This window comes from Anser brachyrhynchus, assembly GCF_964034855.1.
Source record: "Anser brachyrhynchus genome assembly, chromosome: 31".
Lineage (NCBI taxonomy): Eukaryota > Metazoa > Chordata > Aves > Anseriformes > Anatidae > Anser > Anser brachyrhynchus.
The window spans coordinates 658,970-675,231 of NC_137724.1; the positions used below are offsets into that span (position 1 = coordinate 658,970).

Sequence of the window (16,262 nt, forward strand, 5' to 3'; positions counted from 1 at the left end):
AGAGAAGAGAAGAGAAGAGAAGAGAAGAGAAGAGAAGAGAAGAGAAGAGAGAGAGAAGAGAAGAGAAGAGTTCATTTGGAAGGGACCTTCAAAAATCATCTAGTCCAACTGCCTGACCTCTTGAGGGCTAAACACAAGTTACAGCATATTAATGAGGGCAATGTCCAAATGCTTCTTGAACACTGACAAGCCTGGAACAAGAACCAGGTCTCAAGGAAGCCTGTTCCAGTGTTCGACCACCCTCACAGTACAGAAAATGTTTCCTGCTGTCCACTCTGAATATCCCCTAGTGTATCTACATGCCATTCCCACACGTTCTGTGATCAGTTAGCAGGGAGAAAAGATCATCACCTCTCTCTCCACTTGCCCTCCTAAGACAGTGGCTGAGAGCAATGAGGTCTCCCCTCAGCCTTCTTTTCTCCAGACTAGACAACCCAAAGTGTCCTCAGCCTCTCCTCATAGGACATCCCCTGTTACCAGTATTCCCCCCTTTCCCTTGGTTTCCCAACTGACAAGGTTCCTGGTCAGATAACCTTGCTGGAAGAAATGTTTTCTCTGTCTCCCATGCTCTCACCAGTCAGTGTGACTGACCAGGTCTGGCTCCCTCACTGCCTCCTTTACCACTTGTCGGTCAGGTTTGTGTCCCTGGCTGTGTTGTGCTTTATCCCCAGGAGGTAGCCATGAACCACACAGCTGCTCTCTCCCTCCCCATTCTTAAAAGAACAGGGGGAGAGACATAGGAGCAAGATGTGGAGAGACTGTATCAGGGAGTGTAGTGGTAAGACAAGGGGCAGTGCTTTTAAGCTAGAAGAGAGTAGATTTAGATCAGGTCTAAAGAAGAAATTCTTCACGTAGTGGGTGGTGAGGCCCTGGAAGAGGTTGCCCAGAGAAGTGGTGGATGCCTCATCCCTGGCAGTGTCAAAGGTCAGGTCAGATGGGACCTTGAGCAAACTGGTCTAGTGGGAGGTGGCTCTGCCCATTCCGCAGTGACTGGAATTAGACCTTAAGGTTCCTTTCCAGCCCCAAATATTCTATGACTCTATGAGCATGCTGGCCAACATTTGGTTGTGTAGTCCGTGAAGACAGAGGGATTTCATTTTCTGTGAAAAAAGATTGCTTCTCCTGAGTATTAATAAGAGACTGGAAGAAATGGAATACAGCTGTCTGTCAATTTGGGGGGGTCCTAACTAATAAAAGGACAGGAAAAGATGATTCCCATAAGGAACTCCTATTGTGATATAGGAGAAAAGATAGCATTGGTAGTAGGTGTCTGTAGCTGACATAAGGAAGAACAGTGATTGCATCAGTTTGATTCAAAGTTGATTCCCCTGGAGGCCCAGGGACTTGTCAAGAACTCCCTGTGCTGCTGAGCTGGGCCGGGCTCCTGGGCCCAAGGGGAGCTCCTGGCAAGCGGGCAGCGCTGCAGAGAGACAGCTCTGCCCACGAGCAGCTTCTCTGCACAGCGCAGCAGGGCTGGGGACACTGCCTGCAGGGGACAAGGGAGGCTGAGAGAAGGGAGGGAGATATTAAAGGCAGTTTGGAGGGGGGCTGCTGAGGGCTCACTGCGGGAGAAATCTTCCCAGCTCTAACATGGTAAGTGTCTGTGTGTGGGCAGGAAATGCAGTATCCTAGAGGGTTCTCCTACAGCTGCCACTTCCCATGGCCAGTAGGACATGTTACAGGGTCTGTGCTGGCTTCCCTAGTTTAGAGGAGAGGGATGTTCCCTGGATAAAAAATTACCTGCCAAACCTACAGAGGGACAGGACAGGAGGGCTCCTCCTCATGGGCCAACTGCAGGCTGTGCAGCCGGGGTGCAGGCAGGGGTGGCCAGGGCTGTGGTGCAGAGCAGGGTCCCTGCTGTGCCCCAGGGGCTGTGTGCCGGGGCAGGGCCTCTGCCGCCTGCCAGGCTCAGCACTCAGCCTGCCCAGGGAGCTGCCCAGGGTGCTGCGGGGAGAAGCTGTGGGTGGAAGGAGCACCTCCAGCAGGGCAGTGTCCTGCTGCTGGCAGGGGGCTGCTGCCTGGGGCAGGCTGCTCACAGCTCCACAGCACTCCCAAACCATGTCAGAGGGGACTCTTCAGAAGGAAGGTCAAGGCTAAGGCTGCCTGCTGTGGTCTGGGCTTTCCTGAAACTGCACTTTCACCTCTCTTTGGTTTATCAGGATGGGAATGGAAACAGAGCTGTACAGAGTGGAGAAGATTTTGAGTTTCTGTCACCTCGAATTTTATGAGGAACCTCAGAAAGGACCGTCAGCAGCTGCAAACCTTCAGAAGGCAGCAGCATCACCTTCTCAGTTTCATCAGGGCTTGTGTAACCTGCTCTTCAGCACCTGCACACACTGAGAGGGTGCAGGGCAGAGCTGAGCACACAGCAGATGGGCTGGGTTCTGGAAGCACTGGCAGGGCACAGACGTGGGGACAGAGAAGCACCTCCTTGCAGGAACAGCTGCAGGCAGCAGAAACGGGCAGGGAGAAAGGGAAATGCAAAAGGAAACCCTGCTGCAGAGGGGCAACCCCCTGAGCTACCCCACTCAGCTCTCCTCTCCCACCCTGCAGAGCCTTTGCCCTCCTAGCTTGCAGGAACCCAGGCAGGAGCTGCCTCCTGGGTAGCCAGAGGCCCAGAAGAAGGAAGGTCTGTCTCTCCAGTTATGTGCCTTGTCCCACTGCCTGGCAAAGGGCTGAGAGCTACTGCTCTCCATGGTGCTGCCTGGCAGGCGGCAGGCACAGCTGGGCAGGGTGACCCCTTTCTGCTTGCTCATCTGTCCCTCCCCTCTCTCAGTCATGCTGCTTGTCCTTTTCCCTCCACCCCTCTGTGTTCCTCTTTCTCTTACACTGCGGTTCTTGGATATGTCAGCTCTCTGGGGCAGCAAGATGGGGTTCAGCTGAGGAGCAGATTTTGGCACTCAACATCCTGTGAAGGAGCCCCTAGGCAGGGAGTTTTCTTCCTTAGAGCGCACTCACCCAGCACAAGGCAGAGTGCTAGCTGAGGAGCTGGAAGTATGCCATCCTGATCAGGGGAGAATGGAAGTGAGTATGCAATGAGTCAGTGAGAAATGGAGTGGATTCTGCTTAGAGACCCTGTCCTGACTGTCTGTGTGTTTTCCTCTATGGACAGGCAACCATGCCGAGAGGCAGCAAATGTCCAACAGCAGCTTCCCCAATGAGTTCCTCCTCCTGCCATTTGCAGACACACGCGAGCTGCAGCTCCTGCACTTCGGGCTCTTCCTGGGCATCTACCTGGCTGCCCTCCTGGGCAACGGCCTCATCCTCACAGCCGTAGCCTGCGACCACCGCCTCCACACCCCCATGTACTTCTTCCTTCTCAACCTCGCCCTCCTCGACCTGGGCACTATTACCACCACTGTTCCCAAAGCCATGGCCAATTCCCTCTGGGACACCACGGCCATTTCCTATGCAGGTTGTGCTACCCAGGTCTTTTTCTTTGTTGTCTTTGTCGCAGCAGAGTTTTATCTTCTCACCATCATGGCCTATGACCGCTACGTTGCCATCTGCAAACCCCTGCACTATGGGACAATAATGGCCAGCAGAACTTGTGTCAACATGGCAGCAGCTGTCTGGAGTAGTGGCTTTCTCAATGCCCTCCTTCACACTTCCAATACATTTTCACTACCATTGTGCAACGGCAATGCCCTGGACCAGTTCTTCTGTGAAATTCCCCAGATCCTCAAGCTCTCTTGCTCAGATGCCTACCTCAGAGAAGTTGGACTTCTTGTGATTAGTGCCTGTTTACTATTTGGGTGTTTTGTTTTCCTTGTGCTGTCCTATGTGCAGATTTTCAGGGCAGTGCTGAGGATCCCCTCGATGCAGGGACGGCACAAAGCGTTTTCCACATGCCTCCCTCACCTGGCTGTGGCTTCCCTGTTCATTAGCAACAGCACATTTGCCTACCTAAAACCTCCATCCATGTCCTCCTCATCCGTGAATCTTTGGCTGGCAGTTCTGTACTCGGTGGTGCCTCCCGCACTGAACCCCCTCATCTACAGCATGAGGAACCAGCAGCTGAAGAATTCAGTGTGGAAAGTGATGATGGGATGTTTTTCAGAAGCAATAAAATGCCTGTCTTTTGCATAAAACACATAATGTAACTCATTACTGGCTCATTTGATACTTCTTTATATGTTTGGTGTATATATATGTGTGATTATTCAAGCTCTCTGTATATTTAAATTAAAGAAAGGAACCTTCAGTGACTTGATGTCCTGGGATCCTTCCACAGGATGTTGTGGAGCTGCGGGGTCACTTGGCTGTGCACAGAGGTGGAGGGAAAAATAGTGCTGACACAGCAGCAGTGTCAGGGCAGGGACAGGCCAGGGGCACTTTTCTAACACAGCTGTCTCTGTACCAGCTTCTCCAGCATAAAATGGATCTGCTCAGGGCATTGCCTGAAGGCTCAGCTTTTCTCCCAGAGTTTCTCTCATGGATATTGCAAAGGAATGGACTTGAAGGAGGCTCCTTGTTCTGCTTGTTTCTCTGTGGATTCCAGGGCATGAGATCAGAACCCCAGAATCATCTTTTAGGCAGGGAGGGATGATTGCACTCCTGCCTGTTGGTGCCCAGCATTCATGGAGATGGTGAATTCACCTGCCTGTGCCCACAGCATGCAAGAGGGCTGATGGCAGGCAGGTGTCTTCCTGGAGTGAAGCAGGAGCTGCCAGGAGAGCCACGGGAACTCGGAAGGACCGTGTGCTCCTGGGAGTCAGCAGTGCATGGAGCCCACACAGTACGAGCGTGTCCAAGGTGGAGCCACCCAGCAATAAAGTGCTAAATCTGGGTGGGAACATGCAAATTAGAGCTCTGTAACTCCAGAAACACAGCAAGCATAGGGAAAGCTGTCCGCTGAATAAGTTCACAGAATTGCAGAACCACAGACTGTTAGGAGATGGAAGGGACCTTGAAAGATCATCTAGCCCAATCCCCCTGCCGAAACAGGAACACCTTGATCAGGTCACACAGGAATATGTCCTGGTGGGTTTTAAATGTCTTCAGAGAAGGAGACTCCACAACCCCCCTGGGCAGCCTGTTCCGGTGCTCTGTCACCCTTACCGTAAAAAAGTTTCGTCTCATATTTAAGCAGAACCTCCTATGTTCCAGCGTGCACCCATTGCTCCTTATCCTATCATTAGATGTCACTGAGAAGAGCTTGGCTCCATCTTCCTGACACTCACTCTTTACATATTTATAAACATTAATAAGGTGACCCCTCAGTCTCCTCTTCTCCAAGCTAAAGAGACCCCGCTCACTCAGCCTCTTTTCATAAGGGAGATGCTCCACTCCCTTAACCATCCTTGTGGCTCTGAGCTGGACTTTCTTGAGCAGTTCCCTGTCCTTGAACTGAGGGGCCCAGAACTAGACAGAATATTCCAGATGTGGTCTCACCAGGGCAGATGGGGGGGTGGGGAAACCTCTCTGGACCTACTAACCACAAGCCACTGGTGTCCAGGGTTTTTCTTGCCCAAATGCAGGGCTCTACACTTGCCCTCATTATATTTCATTAAGTTTCTCCTGCCCAACTCTCCAGCCTGTCTAGGTCTCTCTGGATGGCAGCACAACCTTCTGGCATGCCAACCGCTCCTCCCAGTTTTGTGTCATCACCAAACTTGCTGACAGAACGCTCTAATCCCTCACCCAAGTTGTTGATGACTATATTGATTAGTACCTCTGGTGAAATTTCATAGACTGGATTGAGTGAATAACCCCAAAATATCTTCTGATATTGGAAATCAGTTGGACATGATGACCCTTGTGGGTCTCTTCCAGCTTGGGTTATTGCATGAGCCTCTGACTCTGAAGAAGGCCGGCTATCTGTGCTCACCCTTCACGGCCAAATAACCACTTATGGTGGGAGGCAGTCAGTGGCAGCGCCCCCCACCAGCTGGCTCTGCCTTCCCAGCCTGACCAGCACGGCCCTGCACAGTGCCCCCATGGCCCCATGCACCACAGCCCCCTCGCTCTGCAGAGCAGCACCACCAGCTCGGGGGCTGTGGGCAGCATGGGCAGGGGCTGCAGGAATGGCTGCTCAGGCCAGCCCAGACGTGGTGGGCTGGGGCAAGGCTGTGTGGGACATGGGTTGTCCCGGGAGCAGAGCAGGGAGTTGTGTGTGTGCAGTGGTGCTGCCTGAGGAGCCCCAGGGCCAGCAGTGTGGTGCTGTGCTGTGCAGTGCTGGGGAGGGGGACTGTCCTGGAGGGCTGCAGGCTGCCTGGGAGTGGGGAATCTCCTGTAGATGGCAGGGCAGGGACACTGCCACTGCCCTTCAATTCTCCATTTGATGCTTTGGGTCCAGCCCAGCCTGGGCTGCTCTGCTGGGCTGGGCTGGGCTGGGCTGGGCTGGGAAGAGCACAGGGAGGTGTGGAGAGCTGGGGAGGAGGACATGGGCTGTGCTGGCCTCCTGGGAGAGGCTGGGGGGAACCACAGAGAAGTCTGGGCTGGGTCATTTTTACTGGATATGGATATGACCAATGCTAATCAACATGACTTTCACACTAATTTCTTCTCTGCAGAGCTCTCAACATTCTCCTACAACATGTATTCAGTTCTTGATTCAATTTTCCACACGGAAGTGGCCATTTCCTTCAGGATGCCCTGGAGTTACTAAAGGCTACATGGAAAAACCTGAGTCTGGACTTGTGGAAGGCCTTCTGAAGCATGAGCTGGTTGGCAGGCAGAGTACCTGAGGGATTGTGCAGGGCATTCCCTGCACCCACTGCTCTTGGGTGGGCTGGGAAGAGGCCTCCTGAGCACAACAGCTCCTTGTAGCCCTGTGGATGCTGGCTGTGAGGTCACTTCTGTCCCAGCCCCTGGCTGGCCAACAGCAGGGAGGCAGAGCCTCTGAGGTCATAAAGGCCATCAGGAAGCTGCCCCCAACAGGGTGACATGTTAACGGGAGGCCAGGGGGAAGCTGGGAGAATAATGGTGAGAAATCTGGGGGAGAGAAGAGGGGTTTGGCTAACAGAAAGGAAAGATTTTGGAGAGTTAAGAGGGGTTCAGGTAAGGCTGCTGCTGCAACGCTCACTGGGAAAACATTCATGTTAGACCACTGGTAATATTTCTAACCAGGAACCTTTAAACCTGGTGTTACCCTAAATGCTATCCCTCACCCTGGAAGAAATCCATTGATCTAATCCCTAAATTCAAATCCTACCTTGAAGTCAAATCCCAGACACATTACCTGTTAGCATTAGTCTTAACATATTGGTCATACTAATTCCTAGCCCTTATTCCCTAGCATTATATTGCTAGCCTTTAACACCACCCCTCCTTCCGTAATAAAAGCACATAATAAAACCCTAACCAAAAATCTAGCCCATACCCTAGTGTTGTGGTTTAACCCGGCTGGCAGCTAAACACCACACAGCCGTTCGCTCACCCTCCCCCCTCCCTCTCTGGGATGGGGGAGAGAAACGGGAAAGTGAAGCCGGTGAGTTGAGATAAAGACAGTTTATTAAGACAGGAAAATAATAATAACAATAATAATAATAATAGTGATAATGATAATAGTATTAATAATAATAATGTGTAAGAAAACAAGTGATGCACAATGCAATTGCTCACCACCCGCTGACCGATGCCCAGCCTATCCCCGAGCAGCCGGCCCCCCCACCCCGGCCAGCCACCCCTATATATTGTTTAGCATGACGTCAGATGGTATGGAATACCCCTTTGGCCAGTTTGGGTCAGCTGTCCTGGGTCTGTCCCCTCCCAGCTCCTGCTGCACCCCCAGCCTGCTCGCTGGCAGGACAGAGCAAGAAGCCGAAAAGTCCTTGGCCTGGTGTAAACACTGCTCTGCAACAATTAAAACATCAGCATGTTATCAGCGCTCTTCTCATCCTAATCCAAAACATAGCACCCTACCAGCTACTATGAGCTACTTAACTCTGTCCTAACTGGAACCGGGACAGATATCCACCCCTTATTCCATACCATTTATGTCATGCTCAGGTTACACTCTGTCCAATACATTCTAATTAATCACCATTTTCATCTATGATATATAGCAATCATGGTAGTGATGACATACATTATTATATAATAATTAACATACTACAATTCAACTCATGGGCTATTCTCACCCAGTATCAAATCCCCTTGAGGTACACACCGGACCTCCCCATTCTTTTGCATTACCCACCAAGTGCATCCAGGTCCCTGAGCAAAAGCAATTCCACGAATGGGTTTGCCTTTTCCTGAGGCAGGAGTAGCCCAGACTGTTTTACCCAGCATGTTTCTTACGTGCACTACAGGAACTTTATCCCCTTCTACAGTGCGTAACAGGTTTGATTGGGCAGGTCCAGCTCGGTTGGCAGATCCCCTGGTATTGACTAACCAGGTGGCCTTTGCCAAATGTGTATCCCAATTTTTGAATGTCCCAGAACCCATTGCTTTCAGTGTAGTCTTCAACAGTCCATTGTATCGTTCAACTTTTCCAGAGGCTGGTGCATGATAGGGGATGTGATACACCCACTCAATACCATGTTCTTTGGCCCAAGTGTCTATAAGGTTGTTTCGGAAATGAGTCCCGTTGTCTGACTCAATTCTCTCTGGGGTGCCATGTCGCCATAAGACTTGCTTTTCAAGGCCCAGGATAGTGTTCCGGGCGGTGGCATGGGGCACAGGATATGTTTCCAGCCATCCGGTGGTTGCTTCCACCATTGTAAGTACGTGGCGCTTGCCGTTGCGGGTTTGAGGGAGTGTGATGTAATCAATCTGCCAGGCCTCTCCATATTTATATTTCAGCCATCGTCCTCCATACCAAAGAGGTTTTGACCGTTTGGCTTGCTTGATTGCAGCACATGTTTCACAGTCATGAATAACCTGTGCTATAGTGTCCATGGTCAGGTCCACCCCTCGATCACGAGCCCATCTGTAGGTTGCATCTCTACCTTGATGGCCTGAGGTGTCATGGGCCCATCGGGCTATAAATAATTCACCTTTATGTTGCCAGTCCAGGTCCACCTGAGCCACTTCAGTCTTAGCAGCCTGATCCACCTGCTGGTTGTTTTGGTGTTCTTCAGTAGCCCGATTCTTGGGCACATGAGCATCTACATGGCGTACCTTTACAACCAGGTTCTCTACCCGGGCAGCAATATCTTGCCACAATGCCGCAGCCCAGATGGGCTTGCCCCTGCGCTGCCAGTTGTTCTGCTTCCATTGCTGTAACCACCCCCACAGGGCATTTGCTACCATCCATGAATCAGTATAGAGATAGAGAACTGGCCACTTTTCTCGTTCAGCAATATCTAAAGCCAGCTGAATGGCTTTTACTTCTGCAAACTGACTCGATTCACCTTCTCCCTCAGCAGCTTCTGCAACTCGTCGTGTAGGACTCCATACAGCAGCTTTCCATCTCCGATGCTTTCCCACAATACGACAGGACCCGTCAGTGAACAAGGCATATTTCTTCTCATTTTCCGGTAGCTTGTTGTACAGGGGGGCTTCTTCAGCACGAACCACCTCCTCCTCTGATGATATCCCAAAGTATTTGCCTTCTGGCCAGTCCATAATCACCTCCAAGATTCCTGGGCGACTGGGGTTTCCTATTCGAGCCCGCTGAGTAATCAGTGCAACCCACTTGCTCCATGTAGCATCAGTTGCATGATGCGTAGAGGGGACCCTTCCTTTGAACATCCAGCCTAGTACCGGCAGTCGGGGTGCCAGGAGGAGCTGCGCTTCAGTACCGACCACTTCCGAAGCAGATCGAACTCCTTCATATGCTGCCAATATCTCCTTTTCAGTTGGAGTATAGCGGGCTTCAGATCCTCTGTATCCCCGACTCCAAAACCCCAGGGGTCGACCTCGAGTTTCCCCAGGTTCTTTCTGCCAGAGGCTCCAGGTGGGACCATTCTCTCCGGCTGCGGTGTAGAGCACATTCTTTACATCTGGTCCTGTTCGGACTGGCCCGAGGGCTACTGCATGAACTATTTCCTGCTTAATTTGTTCAAAGGCTTGTCGTTGCTCAGGGCCCCATTCAAAAGCATTCTTCTTACGGGTTACTTGGTAGAGCGGGTTTACAATCAGACTGTAATTTGGAATATGCATTCTCCAAAACCCCACGACACCTAGGAAAGTTTGTGTTTCTTTTTTGCTAGTTGGTGGAGACATAGCTGTTATCTTGTTGATCACATCCATTGGGATTTGACGACGTCCATCTTGCCATTTAATTCCTAAAAACTGGATCTCTCGTGCAGGTCCTTTAACTTTATTCTGTTTTATGGCAAAACCGGCCTTCAGAAGGATTTGGACTATTTTCTTCCCTTTCTCGAAAACTTCTTCTGCAGTGTCACCCCACACAATGATGTCATCGATGTACTGCAGGTGTTCAGGAGCTTCCCCCTGCTCCAGCGCAGACTGGATCAGTCCATGGCAAATGGTAGGGCTGTGTTTCCACCCCTGGGGCAGCCGATTCCAAGTATATTGGACTCCCCTCCAAGTGAAAGCAAACTGTGGCCTGCACTGTGCTGCTAGAGGGATGGAGAAAAATGCATTAGCGATATCAATTGTGGCATACCACTTGGCTGCCTTTGATTCCAGTTCATACTGGAGTTCTAGCATGTCCGGCACTGCAGCACTCAGTGGTGGCGTGACTTCGTTCAGGCCACGATAGTCCACTGTTAGTCTCCACTCACCATTAGACTTTTGCACTGGCCATATGGGACTATTAAAAGGTGAATGAGTCTTGCTGATCACTCCTTGGCTCTCCAGTTGACGAATTAGCTTATGGATGGGACTCAGGGAGTCTCGGTTGATGCGATATTGCCGCCGGTGCACAGTTGTGGTAGCGATCGGCACTTGCTGTTCTTCAACCCTCAGCAACCCCACAACAGAAGGGTCCTCTGAGAGACCAGGCAAGGTAGACAACTGTTTAATGTCCTCTGTCTCCAAAGCAGCTATGCCAAAAGCCCAGCGGAACCCTTTTGGGTCCTTGAAATATCCTCTTCTAAGATAGTCTATGCCAAGGATGCACGGAGCATCCGGGCCAGTCACAATACGGTGCTTTTGCCACTCATTACCGGTTAGACTCACTTCAGCCTCCAATACAGTTAACTGCTGGGATCCCCCCGTCACACCATAAATACAGATGGGCTCTGGCCCTTTATAGCTTGATGGCATTAGAGTACATTGTGCACCGGTGTCTACCAAAGCCTTATACTTCTGTGCGTCTGACGTGCCAGGCCATCGAATCCACACAGTCCAATAAACTCGATTGTCCCTTTCCTCCCCCTGGCTGGAGGCAGGGCCCCTCTAGTCCTGGTCAGAATCTTCATTTCCGTGTTTAAAGGACTGCCTGCTGGAAGTTGGAGCAGCAAACCTTTCAGAGAACTCCTTTTTCCCAATTGTTTTCCTTTGCAATTCACGTACCCGTGCCTCTAGGGTCGCAGTAGATTTTCCATCCCATTTTCTCATGTCCTCTCCATGGTCACGTAGGTAAAACCACAGGGTGGCGCGGTGTGTGTGCCCACCATATTGTCTTCCTTGCATAGATGAACGTTTACCCCTAATAGCTGAGACACTGGTTTGTACAGGTGGGGAGGAAAATAATCTCTCTTCAAGTTGGTGGATCTTTTCAGAAAGTTTCTCCAAGGTATTCTCTTTTAGCTGGTGGACACTAGTTCGTTCAGGTGAAGGGGAAGATAATCTTTCTTCAAGTTGGTGGATCTTTTCAGAAAGTTTCTCTAAAGCATTCTCTTTTAGCTGGTGGACACTGGTTCGTTCAGGTGGAGGGGAAGATAATCTTTCTTCAAGTTGGTGGATCTTTTCAGAAAGTTTCTCTAAAGCATTCTCTTTTAGCTGGTGGACACTGGTTCGTTCAGGTGGAGGGGAAGATAAATTCTCTTTAAGTTGGTGGACCTCTTCAGAGAGTTTCTCCACAGCTGAGACACAGGCCTTTAGGGAAGAGGAGAGATTTCCTTCATACTGCCGGAGTATTTTAGTCACTTCATTCACTGTGGGATTCTCCTCCGTTTTCCAGGCTAGTATTGCCAATGAGTTGGCATATGATGATGGGGCACTCTGTACAAACTTCCGCCACATGGGTAGTGTACACCGGACTGCATCTGGATCTGCGGATGTTTGTGCGTCGTCTAGGTCCTTATAAATTACTTCCCGTACGGCCAATTCCCTCAGGTACTGAATTCCCTTCTCCATGGTGGTCCATTTGCTTGGTAAACATACAAGTTCTTCCTTGAAGAGATACCTTTCCTTCACAGCTGACAGGAGACGCCTCCAGAGGCTGCGAGATTGTGCTCCATCTCCAATTGCTTTGTCAATGCATGCGTCCCTAGCAAGGGATCCCAGCCGCCTGGCTTCCTTGCCCTCCAATTCCACATAATTGGCTCCCGTGTCCCAGCACCGGAGCAGCCAGGTGACAAGCTGCTCGCCTATACAGCGACCAAAATCTTTTCGCACATCTCGTAGCTCACGCTGGTATAGAGTCCGGGTAATTACTGTTGATTTTTCGACATCCTCATCCTCATCTTCAGTCTTCTGCACCTTTGATGGCCGGTGTAGAGTCCGGGTAGTTACTGTTGATTTTCCGACATCCTCATCCTCATCTTCAGTCTCCTGCACCTTTGATGGCTGGTATGGAGTCCGGGTAGTTACTGTTGATTTTTCGCCATCCTCATCCTCATCTTCAGTCTCCTGCACCTTTGATGGCCCAGCCTCGTCTTCACTACGCCCAGACTTAGCAGAAGACTGTCTGCGTTTTAAACGACCTGAGCCTCTATACCATTTTTTCACCTTGTCTACAGGGGCAACTTGCACTACTACAGCTCGTTTCTCTGACCCAGACACAGGGTCTGCCACAGGGGTTGGAATACCCTCTGCGGGGTCAACTTGCACTGCTACAGCTCGTTTCTCTGACCCAGACACAGGGTCTGCCGCAGGGGTTGGAATACCCTCTGCGGGGTCAACTTGCACTGCTACAGCTCGTTTCTCTGACCCAGCCACAGGAGTGGGAGCAGCTGCACAAGCTGGGGCAGCTGCAGGAGCCGGAGCGGCTGCAGGGGCTGGAGCTGGAGTAGCTGCAGGAGCTGGAACTGGAGCGGCTGCAGGAGCTGGAGCGGCTGCAGGAGCTGGAACTGGAACGGCTGCAGGAGCTGGAGCTGGAGCGGCTGCAGGAGCTGGAGCGGCTGCAGGAGCTGGAGCGGCTGCAGGAGCTGGAACTGGAGCGGCTGCAGGAGCTGCAGCTGGAGTGGCTGCAGGAGCTGGAGCTGGAACGGCTGCAGGAGCTGGAGCTAGGTTGCTAGTAGCATCAATTGCAGCTCGATAGGCACAAGCCAGACCCCAGCACGCTACAGTGATTTGTGTCACTTTGGAACTGCCAGAGTCATGACACCTTTTTTTCAAGCATTCTGCCAGCTTTTTAGGATTTTGCAGTTGTTCAGGGGTGAATGTCCAAAACACTGGAGGTGACCACTGCTCTAGAAACCTGCCCATATCCTCCCACACTCCCTGCCACTCGCAACTATCCCGCCTCAAGACAGATCTCCGGATGAGATTCCTAAGTAGTTGTTTAACCCTCCACAAAATCTGAAGCGCATTCAGGAGACATAACAACAAGAGCAGGCTGGTCTGAGTATCCCAAGGATATTCAACATCTCGGAGAACCACCGTAACTAGCTCGGGGGATAAGAAGGTGGTGGTGAAGGAGAAAGGGAGAGTGAACAGGTAGGGAAACATGTCTTCCCCTGTCCCCTTCACAGATTGGCTCCCTAACGAAAACAGGCAATAGGTGTAATTGCTAATAGTTTCCGAGATATGGGTTCCAAAGTATAGAGTCGACGTCAGTGCTGAGTACAAATACCAGGTTAAAGTCGTGACCAGATATTTCATCATTTCATAAGCCATTGTTACACCGCACAGTACCATAACAATCTTAAACCAGGGCCCGGAAAGGATAAACAGTGCAACAGGGAGCACATACAGAAAGTAACGCACCATAAAACTCAATTTGGAATACAGGTACAGCAGACTGGAGATTAAGGCAATCAACATCGTGACTAGCAACTATTAAGCAGGTCCAATACTTATACCAATTTTAGTTTAACACACTCTGGTCAGATTTGTCGATATCTCAACCCTTCGGGCCCCACGTTGGGCGCCAAAAGGACTGTTGTGGTTTAACCCGGCTGGCAGCTAAACACCACACAGCCGTTCGCTCACCCTCCCCCCTCCCTCTCTGGGATGGGGGAGAGAAACGGGAAAGTGAAGCCTGTGAGTTGAGATAAAGACAGTTTATTAAGACAGGAAAATAATAATAACAATAATAATAATAATAGTGATAATGGTAATAGTATTAACAATAATAATGTGTAAGAAAACAAGTGATGCACAATGCAATTGCTCACCACCCGCTGACCGATGCCCAGCCTATTCCCGAGCAGCCGGCCCCCCCACCCCGGCCAGCCACCCCTATATATTGTTTGGCATGACGTCAGATGGTATGGAATACCCCTTTGGCCAGTTTGGGTCAGCTGTCCTGGGTCTGTCCCCTCCCAGCTCCTGCTGCACCCCCAGCCTGCTCGCTGGCAGGACAGAGCGAGAAGCCGAAAAGTCCTTGGCCTGGTGTAAACACTGCTCTGCAACAATTAAAACATCAGCATGTTATCAGCGCTCTTCTCATCCTAATCCAAAACATAGCACCCTACCAGCTACTATGAGCTACTTAACTCTGTCCTAACTGGAACCAGGACATATGTCTTCCCCTCTAGGTGCTTCACCATCTTCGTCGCCCTCCTCTGGACACTCTCCAACAGAAAGTGACTAACATTTGCTGGTTAGAAATATGTACATGGCCTAACATGAATGTTTTCCCAGAGTGTTTTAGCAGCAGCAGCCTTACCTGAACCCCTCTCACCTCTTCAAAGTCTTTTCTTCCTGTTAGCCAGGCCCTTCTTCTCTCCCCCAAATCTCCCACCTTTATTCCCTCAGCTCTCCCCCAACTTCCACAAATGTGTCACCCTGTTGGGGGCAGCTTTCTGATGGCTTTTATGACCTCAGAGGCTCTGCCTCCCTGCTGTTGACCAGTCAGGTGCTGGGACAGAAGTGACCTCACAGCCAGCATCCACAGGGCTACAAGGAGCTGTTGTGCCCAGGAGGCCTCTTCCCAGCCCCCCCAGGAGCAGTGGGTGCAGGGGATGCCCTGCACAATCCCTCAGGTTCTCACTTCAGTGCCTGGTAAAATTGTGGAGAAGATTATTCTGAGAGGTATTGAAAAAATAAATAAATAAATAAACAAAAACAACAACAAAAAAAAAGACCTTAAGGACAATACAGTCATTGGTCAGAGCCAACGTGGGTTCACTAGGGGAAGGTCATGTCTAATAAACTTAATTTCCTTTTCTGCAAGATCACCAAGCTAAATGACCAAAGGAATCCAGTCAATGTAATCTTTCTGGATTTCAGTAAAGATTTCAATACTGTCTCTCACAGTAACCTTCTGGACAAAATGACCAGAATACAATTAGGGAAAAGTATAATAAAATGGGTGAACAATTGGCCAATGGGTCAGACCTAGAATGTTCTTGTAAATGAGGTTATATCAGGCTGGTGACCTGTGACTAGTGGGGTTCCACAGGACTCCATTTTAGGACCAGTTCTCTTCATTTTTTTCATAAGCGATTTGGATGAAGGACTTGAAGGTTTTTGAGCATGTTTGGGGATGACACCAAATTGGGTGGAGCTGTTGACTCCATCGAGGGTGGTGATGCCTTGCAGAGAGATCTAGACAATTTAGAGAGCTGGGCAATCACCAACCGCATGAAGTTTAACAAGAGCAAGTGTTGGATTCTGCACCTGGGAAGGGGCAACGCTGGTTATAAGTATCAACTTGGAGGCAAGATGCTGGAAAGCAGCCCCGCAGAAAGGAATCTGGGATTTTTGATCAACAGCAATCTGACCAAGAGCCAGCAGTGTCCCTTGGCTGCCAGGAGGGCCAGCTGTATCCTTGGGTGCATCAAGAACAGCACTGCCAGCCGGTCAAGGGAAGTGGTTGTCTCGCTCTACTCTGCGGCAAGAACCCAGTGTTGGGAATGGTGGTTGTGAGGAGCTGTTCTGGGACCAGTGCCCTGGGGCAGCATCTCCCAGGCTGTCCAGAGAAGGGCCCAGCCCTTCTGTTGGTCCTCCCTGTCTCTGCCCGGAGGCAAGGCCAGCCCATCCCCTCCCCAGCTCTCCACACCTCCCTGTCCTCTCCCCAGCCCAGACACCTCTATGGGTGCTGGAAAGCAACAGGTAAGAGCAGAATCATCCAA

At 50.7% G+C, this 16,262-nt stretch overlaps 3 protein-coding genes and 1 long non-coding RNA gene across 4 annotated transcripts in view; 1 reads left to right on the forward strand and 3 right to left on the reverse strand.

Annotated features, from left to right (window-relative positions):
- The window catches only part of LOC308184368, a 342,195-nt gene that overhangs the window by 105,551 nt on the left and 220,382 nt on the right, over positions 1 to 16,262 (reverse strand). The gene's annotated exons all lie outside the window — the stretch shown is intronic.
- Positions 1 to 16,262, reverse strand: part of LOC308184351 (olfactory receptor 14C36-like) — a 154,542-nt gene that overhangs the window by 60,830 nt on the left and 77,450 nt on the right. The gene's annotated exons all lie outside the window — the stretch shown is intronic.
- LOC308184345 (olfactory receptor 14A16-like) overlaps positions 1 to 16,262 on the reverse strand; it is a 216,742-nt gene that overhangs the window by 29,199 nt on the left and 171,281 nt on the right. The window lies entirely within an intron of this gene.
- LOC308184347 (olfactory receptor 14C36-like) lies at positions 2,945 to 4,564 on the forward strand. The gene has a single exon (XM_080571403.1). The coding sequence runs from the start codon at positions 3,136 to 3,138 to the stop codon at positions 4,087 to 4,089; it is 954 nt and encodes a 317-aa protein (XP_080427529.1). The 5' UTR covers positions 2,945 to 3,135; the 3' UTR covers positions 4,090 to 4,564.

Coding starts and splice junctions, on each gene's coding strand:
- LOC308184347 (XM_080571403.1), top strand. CDS start 3,136: ATGTCCAACAGCAGCTTCCCCAATGAGTTCCTCCTCCTGCCATTTGCA.